The sequence below is a fragment of the Pelecanus crispus genome, chromosome 11 (assembly GCF_030463565.1).
Source record: "Pelecanus crispus isolate bPelCri1 chromosome 11, bPelCri1.pri, whole genome shotgun sequence".
Taxonomy (NCBI): domain Eukaryota; kingdom Metazoa; phylum Chordata; class Aves; order Pelecaniformes; family Pelecanidae; genus Pelecanus; species Pelecanus crispus.
In genome coordinates, this window is record NC_134653.1 from 24,361,529 (window position 1) to 24,384,066 (window position 22,538).

The 22,538-nt window shown below is 38.1% G+C and overlaps 1 protein-coding gene across 1 annotated transcript in view; it reads left to right on the forward strand.

Moving 5' to 3' along the window:
* The window catches only part of MED13L (mediator complex subunit 13L), a 208,185-nt gene that overhangs the window by 88,576 nt on the left and 97,071 nt on the right, over positions 1 to 22,538 (forward strand). The window contains exons 3-4 of the mRNA XM_075718255.1: positions 8,583 to 8,667; positions 13,611 to 13,694. Coding sequence (XP_075574370.1) covers positions 8,583 to 8,667; positions 13,611 to 13,694 — 169 coding nt within the window. The remainder of the gene's footprint in view (positions 1 to 8,582; positions 8,668 to 13,610; positions 13,695 to 22,538) is intronic.

Here is a 22,538-nt window from a genome sequence, read left to right on the forward strand (position 1 = left end):
CTGATGTGTGGAATGAGGGTTGCACTCTCATTCTGCTTTAAGTCTGAGGTGGTCAGTGAAAATGGGAGGAAATGAAGAAAACGTGGAGAATTGGAAGGGGAAAGAAGAGAGCAAATCAAGTTTGGAGAGTAGCAATCGTTTCCCAGGGTTGGAAAAGCATAGTAATACTTCTAAAAAAAAAAAAAAATCTATTTTCCTTCAAATTTTTTGGGTTACTTGTATGTTCTTCTGAGAAACTGTTTTCAATGCCCTTATACCAAAGAGTTGAAGAGGGAAACGAGATGTAACGCAAAATGAAAAGTTCAGAAATGTGGGAGGAAATGCTAGAAACTCCCAAGAGTAAACTTAAAGTACTTCTTTCTTAGTGGCATCCTTAGCCCTGAACAGTTCAGAGGAAGACAGTGAGAATCTCTCCAAACTTCTAGTCCATTTTCACTATGGTCAGGTTAATGCTTTTCATCTATAGGAAATACCTCTGCAAAGAAATACAAAGTAGTTTGAAAATAAAACTGCTTAACACAAATAGATGGTGGGACAAATGAAACACTGTAAATCAGGGTTTGGGGGGGAATTTTCTGGTGTGCGAGAGCAGGTTTTACACTGCAAACAACTTCCTGCTTTGCTTCACACTTCCTGCAGTGTAAACTGCATAAAAATTGTGCCATATTTATGTTCATTTTACTCTTCTTTGGGACAGAGCTGGTGATTGTAGAAGGCATTCAAAGCAAAAACCACACAGCAAACAACTATTTTATTTGGAATCTCTTACATCTCTGAAGCGAGCTGCTCAACTCTCTGGCATAGCTAATTTTGCATTCCTACATAGAAAGCAGACTTGAGCTATAATTACACAGAAATGTTTATACTGATTTCATAGATAATAATTTTGGTTTTGGAGAAGTTAGATATTACCCCTGGATTTTTTGAATATTTTGAAGTGAACTTCTGAAGAACCAGAAGTGATTACATATTTTGTGTGACCAATTTGTTCCTAGTGCCCTTTGAAATGTTGCATAGTTAACCATGATACTGAGAAAATTTCACTGTAAAGATCTGCATTGTGGTGTGTTACAGTGGAAAGACAAAAGTGATTGTGCAGGAGTAGAGGAATGGGAGAGTATGGGACAGGAAGAGGGAGAGAATGTAACGTTTAGTGTATATTTTATAAAAACAATTTTGCACCTACCGGGAGTGAGGAAGCAATAAAAGTAATACTTTAAGTAGTGCTAACATAATCTAAGTGCAGATAGTTACCTACCATCTGTTTTTCAATAAATAGCTATTATGCTAATTTTTGTTTCAATGCGCAACAATTAAAGCCTTGTGGTATTCCTGTGATATTCAACAGCTGTTGCCTTTGAAGGTTTTATTTATCTTTCTGAAGTGCAGCGATTCTAGTTTCATAGTCAACTCTGCTTGGAAGTGTTAGTTTTTAAATAGAAAATTGTGGTCCATTGAAATGCAAACTTGGCTTGTGTCTGAACAGCAATCTTCAGCGATAGTCTTCATTAATATTCTGATTTCCTGAAAGTGTGGTGCAGAACTCGTGCTGTTAAGGATACCTTGGTGGGACATGGATTGTAAATGCTTCTGTGCATGTGCAGTGCATAGTCTCAGTGCTTCACATAAGCTCTGTTTGCGAATAGATTTACAGAAATGGATCATTCTGGTGAGCATTTCTTCGGTATTGGTTCTTTTCTGAGTTGACTTGGGAGACAGAGAGCCAAGATGAATTCTCAGTACTGTAAGAGTAAGCAGTACAATTTCCCTACAATCATAACCAGTGCAAGGAAATTAGATCTCTAAGTGGGTTGAATCTGATTTAGTAATAAGTCAATTTAATCACTAATGACTTCAAACGCAGATTTTACAAGGTGATCAATGGCAGTATAAGAATGATCAATCAATAGCATTGCATTTAATTGGATTTTTATGGGTATAATATAGTTTTTCAGAATTAATGTACCATTGCATTGCTTTGTTACTCTTTTAACTCAATTTTTTAGAAGAAATGATGCTTCAAAACGCTAGTTGGTCTTTAAAATATTGTTTTAAGGGCACGTTAATAGAAATTAAAATGAAAAATTAAATGCTTGCTTTTAGTAATTGAATTTCTGACTTTGTTCGAGTTACTTGGCTGTGTGTTTTTAAAAACTGTATCTACACAGGGAAAAAGCCCATGTTCTTCGTATTTCATGATAACGAGGAGACAAAATATCAAAGAGTAAGAAGGAACATATACTGCTCTGAATATGAATCCTGAGTCGCTGAGTAACTCCCCTTCCTCAGCAGTTTGACATAGTAATCTTCTCTCAAAGTAATCTCCTTGTCCCATGTGTCCTGCTTTAATCTATCAGTATTTCTGCAGTGTGCAGCAAGAAATTGATTTTCAGTAATTTTAATGGCTGAATAACTGGTCCTGTCCCAGAGTGTTTTTTCATATTTGCAGTGGCCAATGTGGTAACTGAAGTCAGTGTTCTGGATAATAGGTTTCATTAGTTTTGATGCCTGAGGTAAAAAAGCAGTAGGTGGGAATAAAGACTGTTTTTGATGTCTAGACGTTCATTTCAGCTGTTGCTGCAATATGATACGTTAAAAGGAAATATGTAACATAGCTCTGAGGAAATATGTATTCTTTGAAACTAATTCTACTTTTAAACTGCATAAGGCAGTGTGACCTGAATTATTAAAATGTGGGTAGCTGAATTTCTTAAAGGTATAACTATCTCTGCAATGCTGACACAGTCTCAACTTGCTTTCTCTCCCTCCTTCCTACATTTCTTTTAAGTAAAAGATGTCAGTTTGGTCACTGAAGCAGAACAGAGATCTTATTATCTTTCCAGTATCTCTGCTGGGAGACCTAAAATTATTGAAGTATTTGCTTTGATATTTTGCTGTGACTTCTCTCCTTGAAATTTTTATAATGGTTCTTTTTTTTTTTTTTGAGAACATGGCTGGCTTCATAAAAATCATTGGACACTTTGAAGACCTTAATATCTCTGACTTGAAAATAAAAAAAGACCCGAAGCCAACTAAGCTGCTCATTAATATATGTTTAAATTATAAATTTCCAGTGTAAGTCTAAATTATTGTAGTTGCATTTAATTCTTTTAACATCCAGTCTGCGAGGATAAACTTAAAAATCAGCACAAGTGTTCTATTCATTTTTTGAGCCTGTGAAAATGAAATGATAACAAACATTTAAAAACTTTATAGGCAAAGGCTATCGATTAATTCCTGTTCTGTATGGAGACTAGCAGATTTAGCACCTCAGTCATAATCTATTATGATGTGTCATACATTTTTTTTCTTTTTGGAATTTCTGCTAATAATATCTTGGCAATGAGAAAATAGAAAGTATTTTCTCTGTGGAAGATTTGTTTGCAATTCACTGCATTGTATTCTTTTTCAGGTGTTATAACCAAAAGGTTTTTTACCTTATTCCTGTACATGCTTGTATGTTGGATAATGGTAATAGGCAGGTACTCAGCTATAAGAGTAACTTTTACTTTTACTACACAGCGCCCTGCCGGCTTACATAGAACTATTTTTTTGCCATTGTATCTGTTAAAACATTGCTTTGGTGTTTTACTAACTCTCCATGAAAATTTTAATGACTATTTATATTTTCACTTTCTTAAATGTTTTAGATTGAAGCAATGATGCCTCTACAGTTAAATGAAGAGAATATTCTTGTACAAAACTGTCTCTCAAGTCTCCCCCCCCCCGTTTGAACCATACTGAAAATGTCACACCACTTCTTGGATCCGTAAGCTTCTTCAGTGCTCTCTATCTCCACTGGATTTAAAGAGCATATACTGAGAATGGTATAGTAAGGACAGTTAGACTGACTATCTCAACTAAGCAGTTTATAGAATTACAGTTAATGGCAGAGGTGATGTGACCTTATCTTCTTAATTTTTTCCAATAAACCAGATCTTTAGAGATGGAGTATTAATAGACTTAGTTGTTTATTTTGAGAGGTGATTTCATTTAAAAAAAAACCAAACCAAAACAACCATCCACCCAAAAAACAAACCCAAAAACAAAAAGGGAAAAAACCCACCCACATGTAGTAGTTTCTTATTTTGGTGAGAAATGTAGTGGTAGAGGTATCTCTCTATTGCAGGACAAACAGCGAGAAGGGGATGAACTGCCTGCTTTACAAGAAAGTAAATGCTATTCCCAGTTGTCGTCCGTGACTACTCTGGAATGTACACATGCTTAGATAAGTTAGTTAGCGTATACAGGTAAATATATACATATATATACACACACAGAGAGAGATATAGGTATCTATCTATATAAATCTATCACAGTAGAGGATCAGTAGCTCTGATACACAGGGGAGAAGGAGCTTGGACTCCTGGAGGTCATCCAGTCTGACATTCTACTCAAAATGGGATTGCTGGAAACCATGGATCAGATTAGTGATGGCTTTGTCTGCCCAGGCCCTGGGAAGTGGTGACCCACAGTTTTGTCCCATCTGCTTTGCTGCCTCTTTAAGCCTCTTGTCTCCTCTCTGACTTCTGTGGAGGAAAAAGTAGTTACCTGCTCTATCGTACTCTTTCTCTTACTAAAATTCAATCTTTACTTCATTATTCCTCTAGAAGTTTTCGTTTTTGAAGGTGGCTTTCACAGCTGTTGTATAGTGTCAAATTTGTTGCCTTTAAAGAGAAATATTTCAACTAGAGTAACAGAAAATACCTTCAGGACAGGATATAGGTGCTTGGCGTAAGTATGTTTCTGAGCCTGTGCAGCACCTGCTTTCTGTTAGCTGTGTGCCTGAAAGTGCTGTCAGGCAGCACCGAAAGGCTGATGAGGGCTTGAGTTGGAAGCATTGAGTCCTAAAAGCATTGCAAATCATTGTGTAGACAGAGACCAACAATTATTTCCTAGTCCTCAATTTTTTATAAGGAATTTATAACATTGTTCAAAATCTAAAATCTAGTTACATTGTTACAGTGGTTGCAATTTACAGGGATAATCTAATCTCTAGTGTTTTGCCAAATTTTGTTACTAGTCACCATTTGCATCTTGAAGTTGTAACTTGCTCCAGTTATTTAAGGTCTTTTCTTTTGGAGACGATCAGGACGCCAAAAAGCAGAGAGGAAGCAAAATGCTGTGCTCCTAATTTTTTTTTTTTTTTTCCTCACCATTTTTATGGCAACAGGCCTATGGGTATGCTCTCAATTGTGAGCAGAACATTTTTAGTAGGATAAAGAAGTATTAGAGGTAATTAAGTATAGTGCATTAATATATCTGGGAATCAAAGGCATTATTTATTATAGAAAAATGGTTATGAAGATGTCTTATGATATGCTTACAGTTAAGTTTAATAGGGAATATTTTCATTTTCATTTCATATATAATTTATGTGAATGCCCAGTAATAAAAAAGCCAATTTGAAAAATTAGAATATTGAAGGATGATACCACTTCAGACTTCCCCCTTTCCCTGTCCCACTCAATTGCTGCTCCTCAGCCAGTCTGATCTCGTTGGCAGACTTGACTCTAGGGACTTACCTACAAGGACCTCCACCGCGAGGTTAACGTTGCTTTTTCCTGCTTTTCCTAGGCTTTGGGACATGTTGCCTTGCATAGCCATTCCTTCTTCTGAGTGCAGGATAACCATGAATACAGCTGGGGTGCTGTGTGGAGAGGGAGAGTGCTGCCAATTTCCATTCCCTTGATTTCAGTCCCTTCTGCTGGGATACGTAGGCCTTCCATGTCACACCAGTCCTGGGGAGAGGGGTCCCAGTTTGTGGAAGGGTAATAAGACGGTACAGCCCGGAGAGGAGCTGTGCCAGTCATAGCTAAGCAGTGCAAAATACCTAAGCAGGTCCAATACCTAAAGAATTTGGTATTAAAATTATTCCAACTCTACAGAATATTACCTTATAAACAGTATAAAGCAGTATGACCTGCTCTTATTTCTTCTGGAGTCACTGACAAAATTACACTTGCAGAAAACAGTTTTCAGAGATGATACAAGCTGTTCTTTAATTGGGTCCCATTATTTAGTTGTGCATACTTGGGACTAGATAGTGAGTTATGACTGAGAGCATCAGAACTGGCTGTGAGAAGTTTTCTGTAAAGTCATGGAATAGATTCTTATCTCTCCCATTTTGCATGAAGTTCTTAATGCAGGGACAATACCGACTTCTGGCGCGGAAGCTCTGATAGGATTAGGGTGAAACTCAAGAAGAGCTCGGTGCTGTGCAATAGTGAATTTCTTTTGACTTTTACAGATTCTATCAATTCCACGACAATGTCTAAAAAATTTGACTTTTTATTTAAATTTATTTTTATTTATTTAATGGAGTTTTTATAGAGGTGAACTCAGGTGTGATCTCTCGTACTGTTTACATATTTGAGAATTGTGTAGTAGTTTTTAAGTGCAAGACTCTACCACTCTTGCAGTTTCTTAGGCTTCAGGAGTTCTGAACTATATAGAATTTATACACTATAGTTCTGAAAATGCATGGAGATTCTGAAGTTTCCTAAAAATACTGTTTTAAACATGAAATCTGAGGCCATGTGAAGTTCTATCTAGTAAACAGCTATAGCACTTACCTACTCAGTGTCAGTAAGGTTTTGCAAGCTTTAAAGGGGCCTTTAATGGTTTTACAGGGAAAGATACTTGGCTCATGCTTGTGCCCAAAAGCACAAGTCTGCCTTTTCATTCTTCTGAGGAAGTAACTGTGCTATTCGATAAGGTGATTCAGGTACTAAAGCCCTGGCTTTTTCATTCTGTAAAAGGAGAGAGACTCTGTTACCAGTATTAGCATATCACAACATTACACATTCAAAAAATGTGCCTCTTCTTGTTTGCGGTTATATGACTTACGGTTACTGGGAGAAGCAGCAGAATAACTTAACAATGCTGGGTTTTGAGGCTTTGAAGCTGTAGTTGAAGACTGCTGGCAATATTAGTATTTTTCATCCAGCAGAAACTCCTTAGAAGCTTTACTGTAAACATGATTGTAGAGTAAACTTGTTGTGGTTTAACCCCAGCCAGTAACTAAGCCCCACACAGCTGCTCGCACACTCACCCCCCTCACCCCAGTGGGATGGGGGGGGACAATTGGAGGGTAAAAGTGAGAAAACTCGTGGGTTGAGATAAAGACAGTTTAACAGGTAAAGGAAAAGCCGCGTACACAGGCAGAGCAAAACAAGGAATTCATTCACTACTCCCCGTCGGCAGGCAGGTGTTCAGCCATCTCCAGGAAAGCAGGGCTCCATCATGTGTAACGGTGACTTGGGAAGACAAATGCCACCACTCCAAACGTTCCTCCCCTTCCTTCTTCTCCCCCAGCTTTATATGCTGAGCACGATGCCATGTGGTGTGGGATCTCCCTTTGGCCAGTTGGGGTCAGCTGTCCCAGCTGTGTCCCTTCCCAGCCTCTTGCGCACCCCCAGCCTGCTCGCTGGTGGGGTGGGGTGAGGAGCAGAAAAGGCCTTGGCTCTGCGTAAGCACTGCTCAGCAGTAACTAAAACACCCCTGAATTATCAACACTGTTTCCAGCACAAATCCAAAACATAGCCCCATACCAGCTAGTAGGAAGAAAATTAACTCTACCCCAGCCAAAAGTAGCATAAAACTATACTTCGATAATAATCTCTGCATGACAGACAAGCTGTTGGAAGGTTTCATCCTTTAAATTGGCCAAGGAGGGGTGTCAAGTATTTGGTTCTTAACATGCTGTAGAATTTTATGTTTGCATTTCTAAAGATGTGCAGAGTATTCCTGTAAAATTGAAATGACAGAACTCGGACAATTAACAAATTCTTACTCCTTTATAAAGTTACTTAATCATCTGTTTTTACTCTGCAGCTGAGATTGCATCTTCTGGCTGAGTAAGATTTAGAATCTGGTGCAGGCATACCAAAAATAGTTTTACTCTTGGTAGTATTAGCATCCAAAAGCAATGGAGTAAGGACAGCAGATATTTTTGAGGTTTGTATATCCTTCAGGTACTCATTCAGGTGACTAGTTCATGCTGCACTCCACTGTGAGACATTAATAGTTTTTTTTTTTTTTTTTAAACTCTCTAAAATCTCTGCAGTTTGGTTGCAAGTTTACAGTTTTTTGGAATAAAAATTGCAGTGTATTTCATATATTTGCTGTGTATTGGTTAAACTGCAATAGTTTAAGTCAGTACAATGGAAGAATTTCACTTCAGTGTGACAGTGAGAGGTTCAGGATAGTTGTTTAATGTTATATAAATTGATTTTACACCTATAGTGATTGAATTCTTGATTGTCTGCATCTGCAGTTAAGTTTTAAAGGATCTCTCAGCAGTCATGGCAAAGAATGATCATGAATTCCTCACCCCCCTGCTTTAACATTGAATGCTACAAACAAATGTGTTTTGCTTTTATGCTTTTGTGGGTTTTTTTTAAGTGCAAAATTGGTGTCTCTGGCAAGTAAAGATTAGAGCTACTTTGGCAATATAGGCAATAGTTGAAACAGTTTCATGAAATATGCTACTGTTGAAAATTAAAGCTGTTGGAGTTGTGTTTTGTATAAATGTTTGTATTTTCCTATTCTAAGCATGTTGACATTTTATGTTTTTGTAGTGGTGGAAGAAGGATTGTGGGAGAATGGACTTTCCTATGAGTGTAGGACCCTGCTCTTCAAAGCAATTCATAATCTTCTGGAAAGGTAAGAAAAACTCTATTGCGCTCAAATATTTTGTTTTGGTATTTAAAATAATGCAGGATACCTACAGACCATTTATATTATTACTGATCTTAAACCACATTTTTTTAGAGGTAGAACTTTAAGGCAAGAGACACAGGATAGAGATGGATCTCTTAAGTCGTTGACTCTGGTAATGTATCATAAAATGCTGTGCAGACTAATTAAGCGCTCATACAGGAATAATGTCAGTATATATTTATGCTTGCATTCTTGCTGGGGAGTTGTTTCAAAAGCAAAAAAAAAAAAGTTTTCACGTTCTTGAGGTGCTTACAGAGAATAATTGTATCTGACCTCCAACCCCTTTGATGAGGTAACACGGTACATATCTTAACAGATAACACTAAAAGATCTTAACTCTCTTCTGCCAATCATCCTGGTCATGGGCAGATTACAATTTGACTAAATTTGTGCACAGTATTCATGGTGAAGTTTAACAGTTCCTGGCTCTGACAGGCCTAACATATCCTAGCATTGCTTTCTTTTGTCTTGATCATATATATATATATATATGATCATATATATATACACACATAAGTCTTGACTGCAAAGTTATTCTGTGATTAGTTAATACACCTACGTCTTTTTCTTCTTAATCCAGCTATCAACCCTTAAGCTTAATTAAGATTATCTTGTTATTAGGCCTTCAGTGTATGACATTGCATCTTGGACTACTGCATTTTATTCCTTCTCTGTTACTGCAGTTCTTCAGGTCATCATCACCTTCCTGTATTATATTTCAGTTCTTTTTACAAATTTGGAGATCTTCTCAGAATTAAGTGTCATTATGCTATTCCCACATTTCGCAAATTTATTATAACAACAGCAACAACAAAATGTAATGCACCTCTGCTATACCTCTGTGTTACAGTAATTTTGCAGAATGTAGCACTGAATATTTTTGCTTTCAGAAAATAAGCTAATTGAAAATACTTTTCTCTTGTCTCATTTAGTATCCTGTTTGCTTTGGTGTGGATTTATTAGTAACGAAGTTTGCATTAAGCTCCTGAGGTTGTGTTTCTGTGAGTGTAGTAACTGTCCCTGTGACTGTTAGTTACCTGTCTGTATCTGCTAGCAAGTTTGAATGGCTACCTATGTGCATGTACACAGGTACAAGGACTAGTTGTTGTATTTCCTGTCTCATCACTCTTTTTAGGGGATTTTTACATAAGAAATAGACTACTCAGAGTGAATAAAAGTATAAAAATTAAATCCCCAGTCTAGAATGTTCACTAGTTCTTTTGTAGCTTTGCATTAAAAAAGGGAAAAATAATTTTATATGTGTTTATTAATCTGTGGTACCCATCCAGCTGACTTTTAAGTATGACTCCTAGTGCATAATTTTATTCATTGGACCATTTTAAGCTTGTGAAGTAAACTTTTAATAAAAAAATTTTTTTTGAACTAACTTAATTGAAATTAGTTAGCAGAGTTAGCAGAATTGTTCTGTCCAGCTGTGACTGAAAAGTCTTCAGAGCTCTTTTTCTTTCAGCAATAGTCTTTGAAATACAGTTGGTCAACACACATCAAATGTTTGCTGAAAGCCTCATTTCATGTCACTGTAAGCTGATCTGACTCATGCCGCAGTCTCGGCCTCTTGCACTTGGAGATGTGAGCCCCCACTGCTCTCTTGCCGCCTGGCCACAGCAGCGCCGAGGCGGCGGGGCCAGCTGCAGACGGGGCCTTGCTCCAGAGGTGGAAAACTGTGGGAAGCTGCTCTTCAGCTGGAGCTGCCACCGAGGCACGCTTTCAGGAACACCTTATTTTACAAGTCTTAATGAAGTAGTTGTCAGGGTGACTTAGGATGATGGTTTACCAAATATCTATCCAATTAGCTACCTCATTTTTACGGTATTATAGCCGAATTTATTTTAAGTTACACACTTTTGGGGGGTTTTTTTGTTTGCCATACCAATTCTTAAATTGACATGATAATAATTTCATTTAAAATAATAGCAATAAGTGTATAGGCTTTATTAAAAAAAGAAATAACACTTTTATTTTTAAAGACCCATTTTATCCTGTGTTTAGGAAAAGCTTGATTAATAAAAAAGCAGCCTTGAATTTCTTTCTGATCTTATCAGAAAGTGACAGGGCTGTTGCCTGTGCTTGGAAGTTTTGTGGCTTTTCTTTTCTTTTTCTTTTTTTTTTTTTTTTTTGTTTATTTTGCAGTTAGGGAAGGACATATTTTCTTCGCTGGGAAACCTCTTACGTCCCACCAAGACGTAATTTTCTTAGCAGGGCAGTGTGGTCTTTCTGACTCGCTACAGCTCTGGGTAATCCAGCTCGTACAAGGAGCGCTGGTGTCTGTGGGAGGAGAGGGAGCTGGTGGCTGGTTCCAGCCAGCTCTGTCACCCAGCACATCTCCCCCCAGCCAGAGGAGCCCACAGCACCACGCTCAGCCGTGTTCAAGGAAGAAAGCAGCAGCTGCTGGAGGAGGGGCATGAAAAACTGCTGTGGCAGGAAAACCTGGTGGTGGGAAGCAAGTGGCAGCAGGAAGGACCATGGTGTAGGTGACCCCCACCACCTCCTCCACCCCTCGCCTCACAGAGGAGTTTGGAGGGAGGGAGTGAAAATACGGGAGGCAGTGACTAGGAAGAAGGGGAGGAGAGGTGTTTAAGTTAACCCTGGGAGGGGCAAGAAAAGGTATTTATGCAACTGTTTATGTTCTTTTTTTTTTTTTCTTGGTACCCAAATTAGTGATCAGAAGTTTATGTTAATTGGCAATTTAGAAGATCAGAAGATCTGAGGAAATAATACTCAAAATATTACGGTATTATTTCATAGTCATTAGTGTCCCCTTGTCAGGTCATTTTTTTCATAGAAAAATCAGAAATATGAGCGATCAAGTGATAGTGAAGTGCTCTAACAGCTGTACTGCTTAGAAAGAAAATATCACTCAGCTTTAACTAGAGAAATGAGCCAACGAGTTTAGAGTATTTTATGTCCTTATTTCACACAATTAAATAACTGCTTTTAAGTGTATACTCATTTGGGATTTTATGACCAGCTTTTTTTTATGCAAGTTCATTGTTACAGTTTACTGTTAAAGTCTAGTTACCACTGAGTGCTTATACAGCAAAAATAATGTCGTACTGTCATTAATTGTTCAGACGTCCGAATCTTTGAGATCCATGCTTCTGCAGTCGTGTTTCCCATTTCATATGGGATTGTACCTTAAATAACCTGTGATTTAGTTTAGCATGTGAGGGTTGGCTGATTAAGGCCGGGTCTACCCATGAAGATTTTTTTTCTAGGAAAATAGCATTAGTTTGAGGCAGTTAAACCTGCCATCATGAGACGTGATGATGTGGCATTAAAGTGTGTGTGTGTGATGGGGGAGAGTTTATTATATTTTTTGCTAGTACAGATTATTTTCTTTAGGGATCTGATGTAAACTTCACAGACTTCCTTTTGTTTGTATAAAGTGTGCTGATGCTGATGGACTTTCTCTAATAGTAAATATTTCCTAGGGAAACAGTTGCTGAAGCATACTCTTTTTTTTCCCACCAGCACAAGAGCAGTTTTTTTAGATCTCTGCTGGTTTAGCTTTCATATTGAGTTTAAGATATTGGTATCTTCAACTGAGCTGGATTCTTTTTGCTTTAATTGAGAAAGTGCTGTTAGAATTTTCTTCAGCCTAGCTTTAACTTTGGAAAACCCTGCCAAGTTTATACAGAAGAATTAGGAGCATATTAGTATCTACATTGTCTGTCGTCCATTTCCTGTCTTTGTCTTCTAGGTGTGCTTTTGAAGTATAGATCACACAGTTTTTCTAAACCTTGCAGAATGTACTTTCCCAGAAGGTTTCATGTGATTTTTAATTATTTTGTTTTGTTTTGGCTGATGTCTAGCAACTGCTATACAAATAAACCATTGGAAAGCTTTGAAGAACAGAGAAGTATAGCTCTTCCATCTAAATAAACACTGATTAGACATGAAATATATAGGGAAAGTTCGTAATAGTAAATAAACCACTAGCAACAAAAGACGAGTTTTTCTGAATTTTTGAATATCTACCTTACTGAAAAATATTCCTACATAGCAAATTTCTGTATGTGATCCCTCAGGCAGTATGTTCGACTGCATGTTTAATGTATGAAGCATACTTAAATGGTGCTGGCACGTTGCTAGTGCGATTCGTCTGTACAGGTGGAACTAGAAAGGCATCAAGCACTCCTTAACTTGTCAACCTAAATTGGTTATTGATCACTTTGCATCCTCGCTGTTTTTTTTTTTTTTTTAAAGCCACCAAATACGCAGTTTCTATAAAGAAATTGTGCACTTCTAAAGGGACCACAGAAAATAGGTAACTTATTGCTCTAAATTTAGTGACATGGGAGTATGTTTGTTGGAGTGAGGTTTTCTGAGAAACAGTAATTATGGAAGTTTTAACACCTGAAATCATTCATGTGAAGGAGAAATGGTTCATTGTTAATACTTGGTTAATACAATTTCCTGTCATTCGTATACTGTACTATGCCATTTACAAGCCACAAATACAGGAATGCATATTCTTTATCATGAAGCTTGAGAGAAACGCTGTATAGAAAAGAATCAGTGCTATGAATAGTCTTTGTTCCAGAAAAGGAGTTTGAAAAATAGGTTGGTAGATCATTCAGCAAGAAGAGTAGCATGGAGTGGAAAAGATCCTGTCAGAGATGAGGGGAAAATGCATATGGGAAGATGAGCATCAGTGACAGCATCATGAGATTGGACAGTGATTCTCTATGACTAGTGTGGGAAAATAGAAAGTGGCAAAGTTACATGGAACCCAGAAGCCACAAAGTTGATTTCAGTATGATGGAAATTCAGCTGCTTAATCCCTTAGATTTACTGTCTTCAAAGACTGCTTTTAATTACATCTTAAGATGTAAATAGTAATTGTTGCTGTAATTATTTTCTAGGTGCTTGATGGATAAGAACTTTGTAAGAATTGGAAAATGGTTCATAAGACCCTATGACAAGGATGAGAAGCCTGTTAATAAAAGGTAAGGTGATCAATATACCAAGTACTGTTTCTGTCAATGTTGATTATTACGTGATGGCAATTTGATGGTGCATTTTGGTGGTAGTTTTTCAACTTCTTTTACCATGTAACAAGTAAAAACACAGACATTATTTGTTCATGTCAGTAATACATAGAAAGCAATTAAGTAATTTTTCAGGTCTTGTTATGATAATTTAAGATAAGAAGGTGAGGTTGGTATCTATCCCTTAACTCCACAGAAATACCACTTTCTATATATCTTTTGAATCACATCTGCCTGTTTGTCACATTGTACAACAGAATTCCAGGTAGTTACAACAAATTATTTGAATTTCTGGGCACTTAACCCCAACCTGACATTTTAAGCAGTAAAATAAGTAGTATATAGATTTACGTATCTATTATCTTTAAAGATGCCAGCCTTGATATACAGCTTTCACTGATTAGGCAGGCTGACAAATCAGACCTATATGTCTGATTAATGTGCTTCTCTGGCAGCAACATAACCATGGAAAAGGGCTAGCTGTCTCCACTTGCTCATTGCTATTTGCTCTCCTAGTTCTAAAGGCCACAGTGTTCTCAGATCTTCTGGTACTTGCACTTATAGTCATCCGCTAAACAAGTTCTGTCAAAAATAATCTGAGTTAAGCTGAAACACAGATTTTCTAACAGGAATCATTTTGACAGAACTGGGTTAGGAAGTGACTAAACATGCAGTTATGGTGGAAGATTTGAAGGTAATGAGCAAGTGGAGATGAAGTGGGGTGGCAACTTCTTCATCCAGCATAGCTACAGTCACAACAGCATGTCTGATGGCAGCTGTAGGTACAGGTGGAAATCATTCTGTAGATCATACATACCTACTCCCTCTCATCTCTTTATCTCACTGCGTTGTCTTACAACAGAAATGTCTTACCTCTGTTACAGTGTAATATTGCAAATGGTTGGCTTCATCTGTAACAGACTCTGTGTTAACCAGGTACTTCCAAACAGTAGTTGTTTCTAAGATACAATGCAGTAACTAAACATGGATTTGTCTCCTTTCTAAAAGCATAAAGCATTAACTTAGCATGGGGATACCTCTTTTTTTGTGATTTATTCTTTGTCGCTAAGTAGGCTTACACTGTGTATGTGTAACCTTTGATTACACATCGATCTAATGTCAAGAAGCCATTGAAAGGTCCAGGGTTTTTCATACCTTTTTCTCTCCTGGCTGTACGTAACCACCTTCCTCCCTTGTGTTTTTTCTGCTGCTTTTCTGATCACACCAAGATCTAGTTTAATTTTCTGGAAGATTAATTCCCTAAAGTGACATAAGAAGTGGTGTCTTTTCCAGCTTCTGGAAAATGGAGACAGCTCCTTTCAGCAAAAGCTGTTTGTTTTATCAACTTCACTGCAGCCTTAGTGCTCAGATGAAATGTGTTTGGGAGTCTCATGTATGTTCCTTGTGTGTATCAATTTAAGAACTGAAGGATCCGATACAGTAGATGGTGTCTGTCAAAAACAGCAGCAGCACTGACATGGAAGGTATTGTTACTTTAGAATTCTGGCAGATTAATAGGTCCTGTGTCTTGTTTACATGTGTGTAACACTGAATCACTTGTACTGTGAGGTGATCTGTAGAGGATAATTATATTTGTAAATATATGTACAGTATGCACATAAATAACTGGTCTGAACGTGTTACAAAAAATGAGTTCATGTTGAACTTAAATTGTATTTGAAGTACGACATTTTTATAGAGCATTTTAGGGTTGAAGGATAGACTCTGGATTTGAAGACGATAATGTTTGTTGTTGGTTTGTATGGGTTATTGGTTTGTTTTTTTAGAAAGTACTTGTCACTACAGATCTTATAGTTATACACCATTTTAAAAGCACTTATTTAGCTATGATAACTGTGGCCTAATTTGAGATAGGTTTTGTGTTGTTTCACGTTGTTAATTTTTCTGCTATAAATATATCATTGGAGTTAACTAATCTTACTGAAAGGTGGTAATAAAGACTGCAAAAGTTGACAGTAGAGTCAACTGTGGACAGTAGCAGCAAATAGCAGGAGGCTTTGGGGACTACTTTGTCCAGATTTTTTTTTATTTAATCTTTTAAGTGTTCTTTCTGTGTATAGCACAAAAGCTATCTTTACACGAATTAAGTGATTCACGCTAATTCCATATAAATTCTTTGTGAAACTGTTGGTCTAAGCAGCCGCTTGCTATAGTTAAAGCAGTAAGGAGCAGTCGCAGGAAGAAGAGGCCAACTGAGAGTGTTTAGGTATTTTAGCACTGTGAGTAATGCCTTCATAACCAAAAAAGTGGTATTTTAAAAAATAGTAGCTAAACCCATGTTAATATATAAAATACTAGAAATAAGTTGCAGGTATGTACAGTGATTAGGTTGAGGTCTGGGAACAGGTAATCCCTGTTGAAAATGCATGCACTGTTCCCCTTGAATGGGGAAAGAGATAGATAAATCTATGTAGATACATACATTCGCCCTTCCCACCCCTTGCATGGAGAAAAACTGAGCAGGTGTCATTCTGGCAAAGAAATAGAAATGGTTCCAAAGTCTGCTTTTATACTTATACTTGTGGAAAAGTTAGGAGTCTCAAAGTTCCAACATCCTGAGTTACTAACTTCATCTCAGGAATATACTGAAAAGTCTTAGACTGGGTATAAATAAACAGGGAAGGAGTTAAAACTCATGTGGCTGGCTTTCAAGGAGTAAATTAATTCAGGGCCTGTCATTTTTTGTGAATGGCATTGAAGGAGAAGGGCGGGGAGGTCTGTGATTTTAGAATGAGGTCAGAGATGAAGTGGAGCATGGCAGTGGCTGTGACCTAGTTAGTCCTGAGATGTGAAAAGGAGGTCTAAGAGCAGTAGGTGACCTTCTGACGCGGTGTTAGAAACAATATGCAAGATGAGCTTTGCTGGTCTTTTCAGGAGGAGTGAGGGAACAGCAGAGGGAGTTACAGACTGGTGGGTTGACCCTGGCTGGATGCCAGGTGCCCACCAAAGCAGCTCTGTCACTCCCCTCCTCAACTGGACAGGGGAGAGAAAATTACAGTGAAAGGCTCGTGGGTCAAGGTAAGGACAGGGAGAGATCACTCAGCAGCTACCGTCATGGGCAAAACCGACTCGACTTGGGGAAAACAGTTTAACTTATTATCAGTCAAATCAGAGTAGGATAATGGAAAAAAAAAAAAAAACGAATCCTTAAAACACCTTCCCCCCACCCCTCCCTTCTTCCCAGGCTCAACTTCACTCCTGATTTTCTCTACTTCCACTCCCGGAGCAGTGCAGGGGGACAGGGAATGGGGGTTGCGGTCAGCTCATCACACATTGTCTCTGCTGCTCCTTCCTCCTCAGGGGAGGACTCCTCACACTCCTCCCCTCCTCCAGCGTGGGGTCCCTCCCACAGGAGACAGTCCTCCACGAACTTCTCCAACGCGGGCCCTTCCCACGGGCTGCGGTTCTTCACAAACTGCTCCAGCGTGGGTCCCTGCCACGGGGTGCAGCCCTTCAGGAGCAGACTGCTCCAGCGTGGGTTGCCCGTGGGGTCACAAGTGGTGCCAGCAAACCTGCTCCAGCGTGGGCTCCTCTCTCTCCACGGGTCCACAGGTCCTGCCAGGAGCCTGCTCCAGTGTGGGCTTCCCATGGGATCACAGCCTCCTTTGGGCACATCCCCCTGCTCTGGCATGGGGTCCTCCCCGGGCTGCAAGGGAATCTCTGCTGTGGCACCTGGAGCACCTCCTCCCCGTCCTCCTCACTCCTGTCTCCAGCTGCAATTGTGCAGGGTTTTTTTTCTGTCTGTCCCATGTCCCCCCCACCCCCCTTCTTAACTATGTTATCCCAGAGGCGCTGCCACCGTCGCTGGTGGGCTCGGCCTTGGCCAGCGGTGGATCCGTCTTGGAGCCATCGGGCATTGGCTCTTTCAGACATGGGGGAAGCTTCTAGCAGCTTCTCACAGAAGCCACCCCTGTAGCCCCCCACTACCAAAACCTTGCCACGCAAAACCAATGCACAGACAGATCCGTATATGGTTTTGTTTGCTTACGGTGTGAACCAGATGCTTTTGACAGGAAATTTAGTGCAGAACTTGCGGGTTTTCTTTCCTGAGTATCTTTAATATTATGTGTCACTTACTAAATAATTCCTCATGTTTTATTCTCTGTTCTACACCAGTGCATGTCTAAAATATGTTTCCGTGCTACTGCTGGAAAATGGCAAACTTGCTTATTTATGTACACAACTTCCTAAAGGAGTTCTGTGTGTTTGGAGCTCGCAGAATTTGTCTGATAGAAGGCATTGATAGTGCCTTCCACTGTGTGGTGAAAATACATCTTCACAGTCTATTCAGAATCACTTTCCAAGTTTTGTATGGGGTTTTTTGGTTTCGGAAAGCACCACCATAAAATGTTAAACATATTACTTGACAAAAAAAAAAAAAAATCTGTGACCATCTTATGCAAGAATCTTTGTTAATTATTTTAGTGACTGTTTTCTTGGTGTGTAGAAGGAAATTGGGGGGGAAAATCAGTTTGTTTTGAACTGTATGAGCAATTTAACATAAGCTGTTAAGCTGTTTTTAATTTGCTTCAATGTAAAGAACATGTGAAAAAAATTGTTGCTTTTTCTAGCTTAAATAACTGATGGGTCATCCCCTCTTCCAAAAGTCTTTTACATTTTTTTAGCCTTAAGAAGAAAAAAGTTCCATCAGTGAAATATTTTGAAGTAGAGTTTGTTTCTTTTTTGTTACTAGGTGAGAAGACTGACAGATAGGAATGGTATCTAGGTAGCCACGTTACCCTCTGCGTGCTTGAAACAGCATGAATGGAAGAGTGGAATTACAGTTAGGCTGCAATGAAATATAGTTCTTTCATTTTAGTTTCCAAGCGGATTTCTGTTTGTTACTGTCCCATAAGACAGTTGATTATGACAACCTCATGTGATGCTGATAGAATATAGAAATTTCTGAGTTAATGAGTGTATGTAACTACAGTATCCTAAGCATTCACATGTCAACTCTCCTCCCTTACATCTAATCCATGAACTTTTACCACTCTAACAGAGTTCAGTCAGTACATCCATATCCAGTTTTGCTCAATAGCTGCATTCAGTTCTTTGCAAGCATCAGAGTCGGGCATTAATCAGTGCCATCAAAACCTGGAGACTGCAGACACTTTAAGCACTGCTTCCTCTTTGAGATCCTGGAAACTATTATTGCCTTCAGTTTCCTGGGAGTAGTCATAGGTCTTATCCAAGGAATATCTAGATCAGTGATACCAAAATTGACATTCAGCATTGTTGCAAGCAACATTGCATGTTGCATTTACTTTCTGCTGTGCTGGGAGCTCCTGTCAGCCAGTATCTTCATATGAAAACATCAGATTTAGTGAGCCCTAGAGAAGGACTCCAGTACTATGCCAGGAGGAATTGGAAACTAGTGGAGCTAGTGCCTAAGGCTGGAGTACCTTGTCTGAATCTGATATGGAGGTTTGATCCTGGCACACGACATTACACAGATAATGTCTTTTGCCAAATGGTATTAAGGTGTTTCATTAAATGATGACATAATGCAGTAAAAGCATGGTAAAACAAGTTTAAGTGATCTATTTAAATTTTTAATAAGATTTGAATTCCTCAGCTGAGAAATGGTAACTGATTGATTGTGCATGTACAGTTCACTGCAATGCAGTGAGAATGTCTCAGTTTAAAACTGGAGGTTTTTATTTTCTTGAATTTGAGAAAAAATAAGCCATATAAATTGTTTTAATTCTGCAAGTTTGTGTACTTGTGTTTTAAACATGTCTTAAAATACAGTAACGTGATTGTATGTTTCTTGAAAATGGTGTATAGTGATACTATAGTAATATATATGTACAGTGTTGCCAACTAACACCATCACGAATGAGGAAAAACTAGGAAGGAAAATAATAAAAATCAATCTGATTTCATTTTAAATAATGTGTGCTTATTCCTGACTTGTCAAAATAAATGTGATAGAAATACTGAGTAATAAGAAATACTGCATATTTTTCAATAATTCTTTCTACCCCTGTAAAAATAAGCTTTTCTATTTCAGTTTAAGAGGCTTAGTTCCCAGACAAATATTTTCATACTTTTGAGGTTTAAAGTCTGAAATGTTATGTTGGCCTTTGCTGAGTTTCTTCTCAGTCTTGCTTACGGTTTCAGTAAAATCATACGCCAAGCTCATGTATTGTATCTGTGGTTGGTTGGTTGGTTTTGGGGGGGTGGGGTGGGGTGGTAGCATTTTTTTGGTTTTGTTTTTGTTTTTTTTATTAAATTGGTAATATTGTTTGTGCTAAAGCTGACTTAATTCTTACCTACTCTGAAATATTGGGTAGTGTACCCAATGGAATATGGTCTGCATTCATATTTTAGCAGAAGGAATAGATATATAGATTATAAAATAAGTGTTTTCACATGCATTTTTCAGCAAAAGCTGCTGTCATTGATATCAGTATGCTTATATTTATAAATATGTTTTAAAGTAATTTAATATAATTGTATTTGAGTATATTAATCTAATAAATAGAATGTATTTTTATGTTTTATAGACAGAAGACAGTAAAACATTATTAACAACCTAGGGTTACTTAAGGATACTGTTAAAATGGTTTGGGAAAATACTATTCAAGCACTACTATTTTAATTACTATTATCTATTGTGGATATTATGCTACTGGTAGTCTTGGGTTATTTTGTTTGTGTCATAATCCAAGAATCTTGTATGTAAAATTCTTGATTGAAAATGTTAGCACACCGTGCAGGAAAGAAGCATTTTGGACTGAAGGTCTTAATGTTCATGTGCTTTCTTACCAAAGTAAATTTCTAGATAAGCTATAAATTAAGGAGTGTTCCATATTCAACTGTCTGATGTTTTTCATTTAATAATGGAAATAATAAAATGGTATTTTCTAAGAGAAGGTAAGAACTCTCATAGAGCATACTGTAAAATTTTCATTGAATGTATTAAATATATGACCCAGTTTGCATTGCCTCTGCACAGCTCTACATTATGGTATGTAGCTACAGCTGTTATTTTTTTATGAATGTCCTTCAATAAATTAAATAGGAAGCTAGATTGGTATACTTGTAGCAGCTACCACTGAAGACTACTTTCTTCATGATAATGACCCAACCTTTTCATCTTCCTTTCCTGGGATAAGAGCATTAAAAAGACAGTGGCAAAGCAACCCCGGGCACTGATTCTTTAGATTCCTTGACCCTGGCCAATCAAGGTAAAGTCCTGGGAACAACAGAAGTACTCCCTATGTGGGGGGATTTGTAAGATGTCCCTGGACCAGTGCTTCTAGTATGCTGCATATACCCACTTCAGCTGATTCAACTGATGCTGTAGAGTATCTTACACAGCTGTTCGCTGAATGTGGGGAACTGAGCCAGACAGCTAAGATAAAACATAAGGGATGTTGATAGGTGTGCCACTGGTTGTTCAGTCCTGTGATATTTTGCAGTTTGTTGACACACACAAGTTTGAAATTCCTTCTTTGCAAGTATACCCTTGTCTTGATAACGGGGGTTATATTATTGCAGTGACCTCTTTGTATGGATGCAGCATTATCTCAAAATGAGACTGCTGCTAATGAAATCTGTGTGTTTTGGAGTGCCTGTGTGTCTCTGGGAGCCACAGTGTAGATTGTGGGTCCCTCGTTTCATACAGAAATTCCAAAACGTGGGCAGGAGGGTATGCAGCAGAATGGGCCAAGGTTGGTGATCTGACACGGCAGAATCTTGTAAAAGGATGTTTGTAAGCTCCACTTGTTTGGCTCCTAGTGAGCTTCCAACACCGAAGCAAGATACTACCGATCAACATCTACCAGTCTGAAATGAATCGTTAGCAGAATTCTTACTGCTTTCTGTCTTGAGAAAGAAAAATACCGTGTGGACCGCTGCCTTTAAAGGTAGCCTGTTTTCCCATGCTGTACTTGAGCCCATAGAAATATTCAAGGTGCTGTCACCGAGTATCATGGAGCTTTCACAAGTTTGGTGACGTGCCTGAGACTTTGGATTGCCTTTTTCCTTCTGAAATCCTCTGAATCTATCTATTTTCGGTGAATGTTTATAACTACCATTTCCTTGTAGAGGAAGGCAGGATATACGGGAGATGTGTGTAGCGATACCTGTTTCCATGTGCAGCCAGTTACACAGTTCAGGTCGCCTCTTGCACCATTCTGGGGGATATGGTGGCGGATACTGTTGTGGATTCCAGTTTATAATGCAGATCAGTTATCTACAATTTTGAAGATAAGGATCTTTTTACTGATTTAATGAATGTAAATGAACAAATATATAAAGCTGCTCTTGTCATCTTTAACTTCTGGATTTTGTAAAACCTTCTCCTGTATTTATTATTTGCTGGCAACATTTATTGTATATACAAATATTTTTATATATATAAGGTTACTGGAATGCCTACATATATTCCAAATATTTGCATTATTTAATGTAATTGAGACACTACCTTATTTTTCACACTTCTGTAACTTTTTAAAAAGATATTTAAATGGTTGAAATATTTTGGACTAGGGGTATACAAATGGCAAGTAGTTAAAGATGATCAGAGTTGCATATTTCTGTTGTCTGTTTCTTTCCTTTTTGTGCCTTATTTTTATTTCTGTAGTTTAGAAGTGACTCAGTATCTTCATGAAGTGTTTTTGGGTACACTGTGTCAGATGCTGGAACTTCAATAATCATATATGAAGCCTGGCTTGATCAGGACTTGGTGACCAATTAGTGAAGTCCCACTAATGTTTACGCTCCTTTTCTCATTATACACTCACTATTGGCACTGTATATAAAGGACAA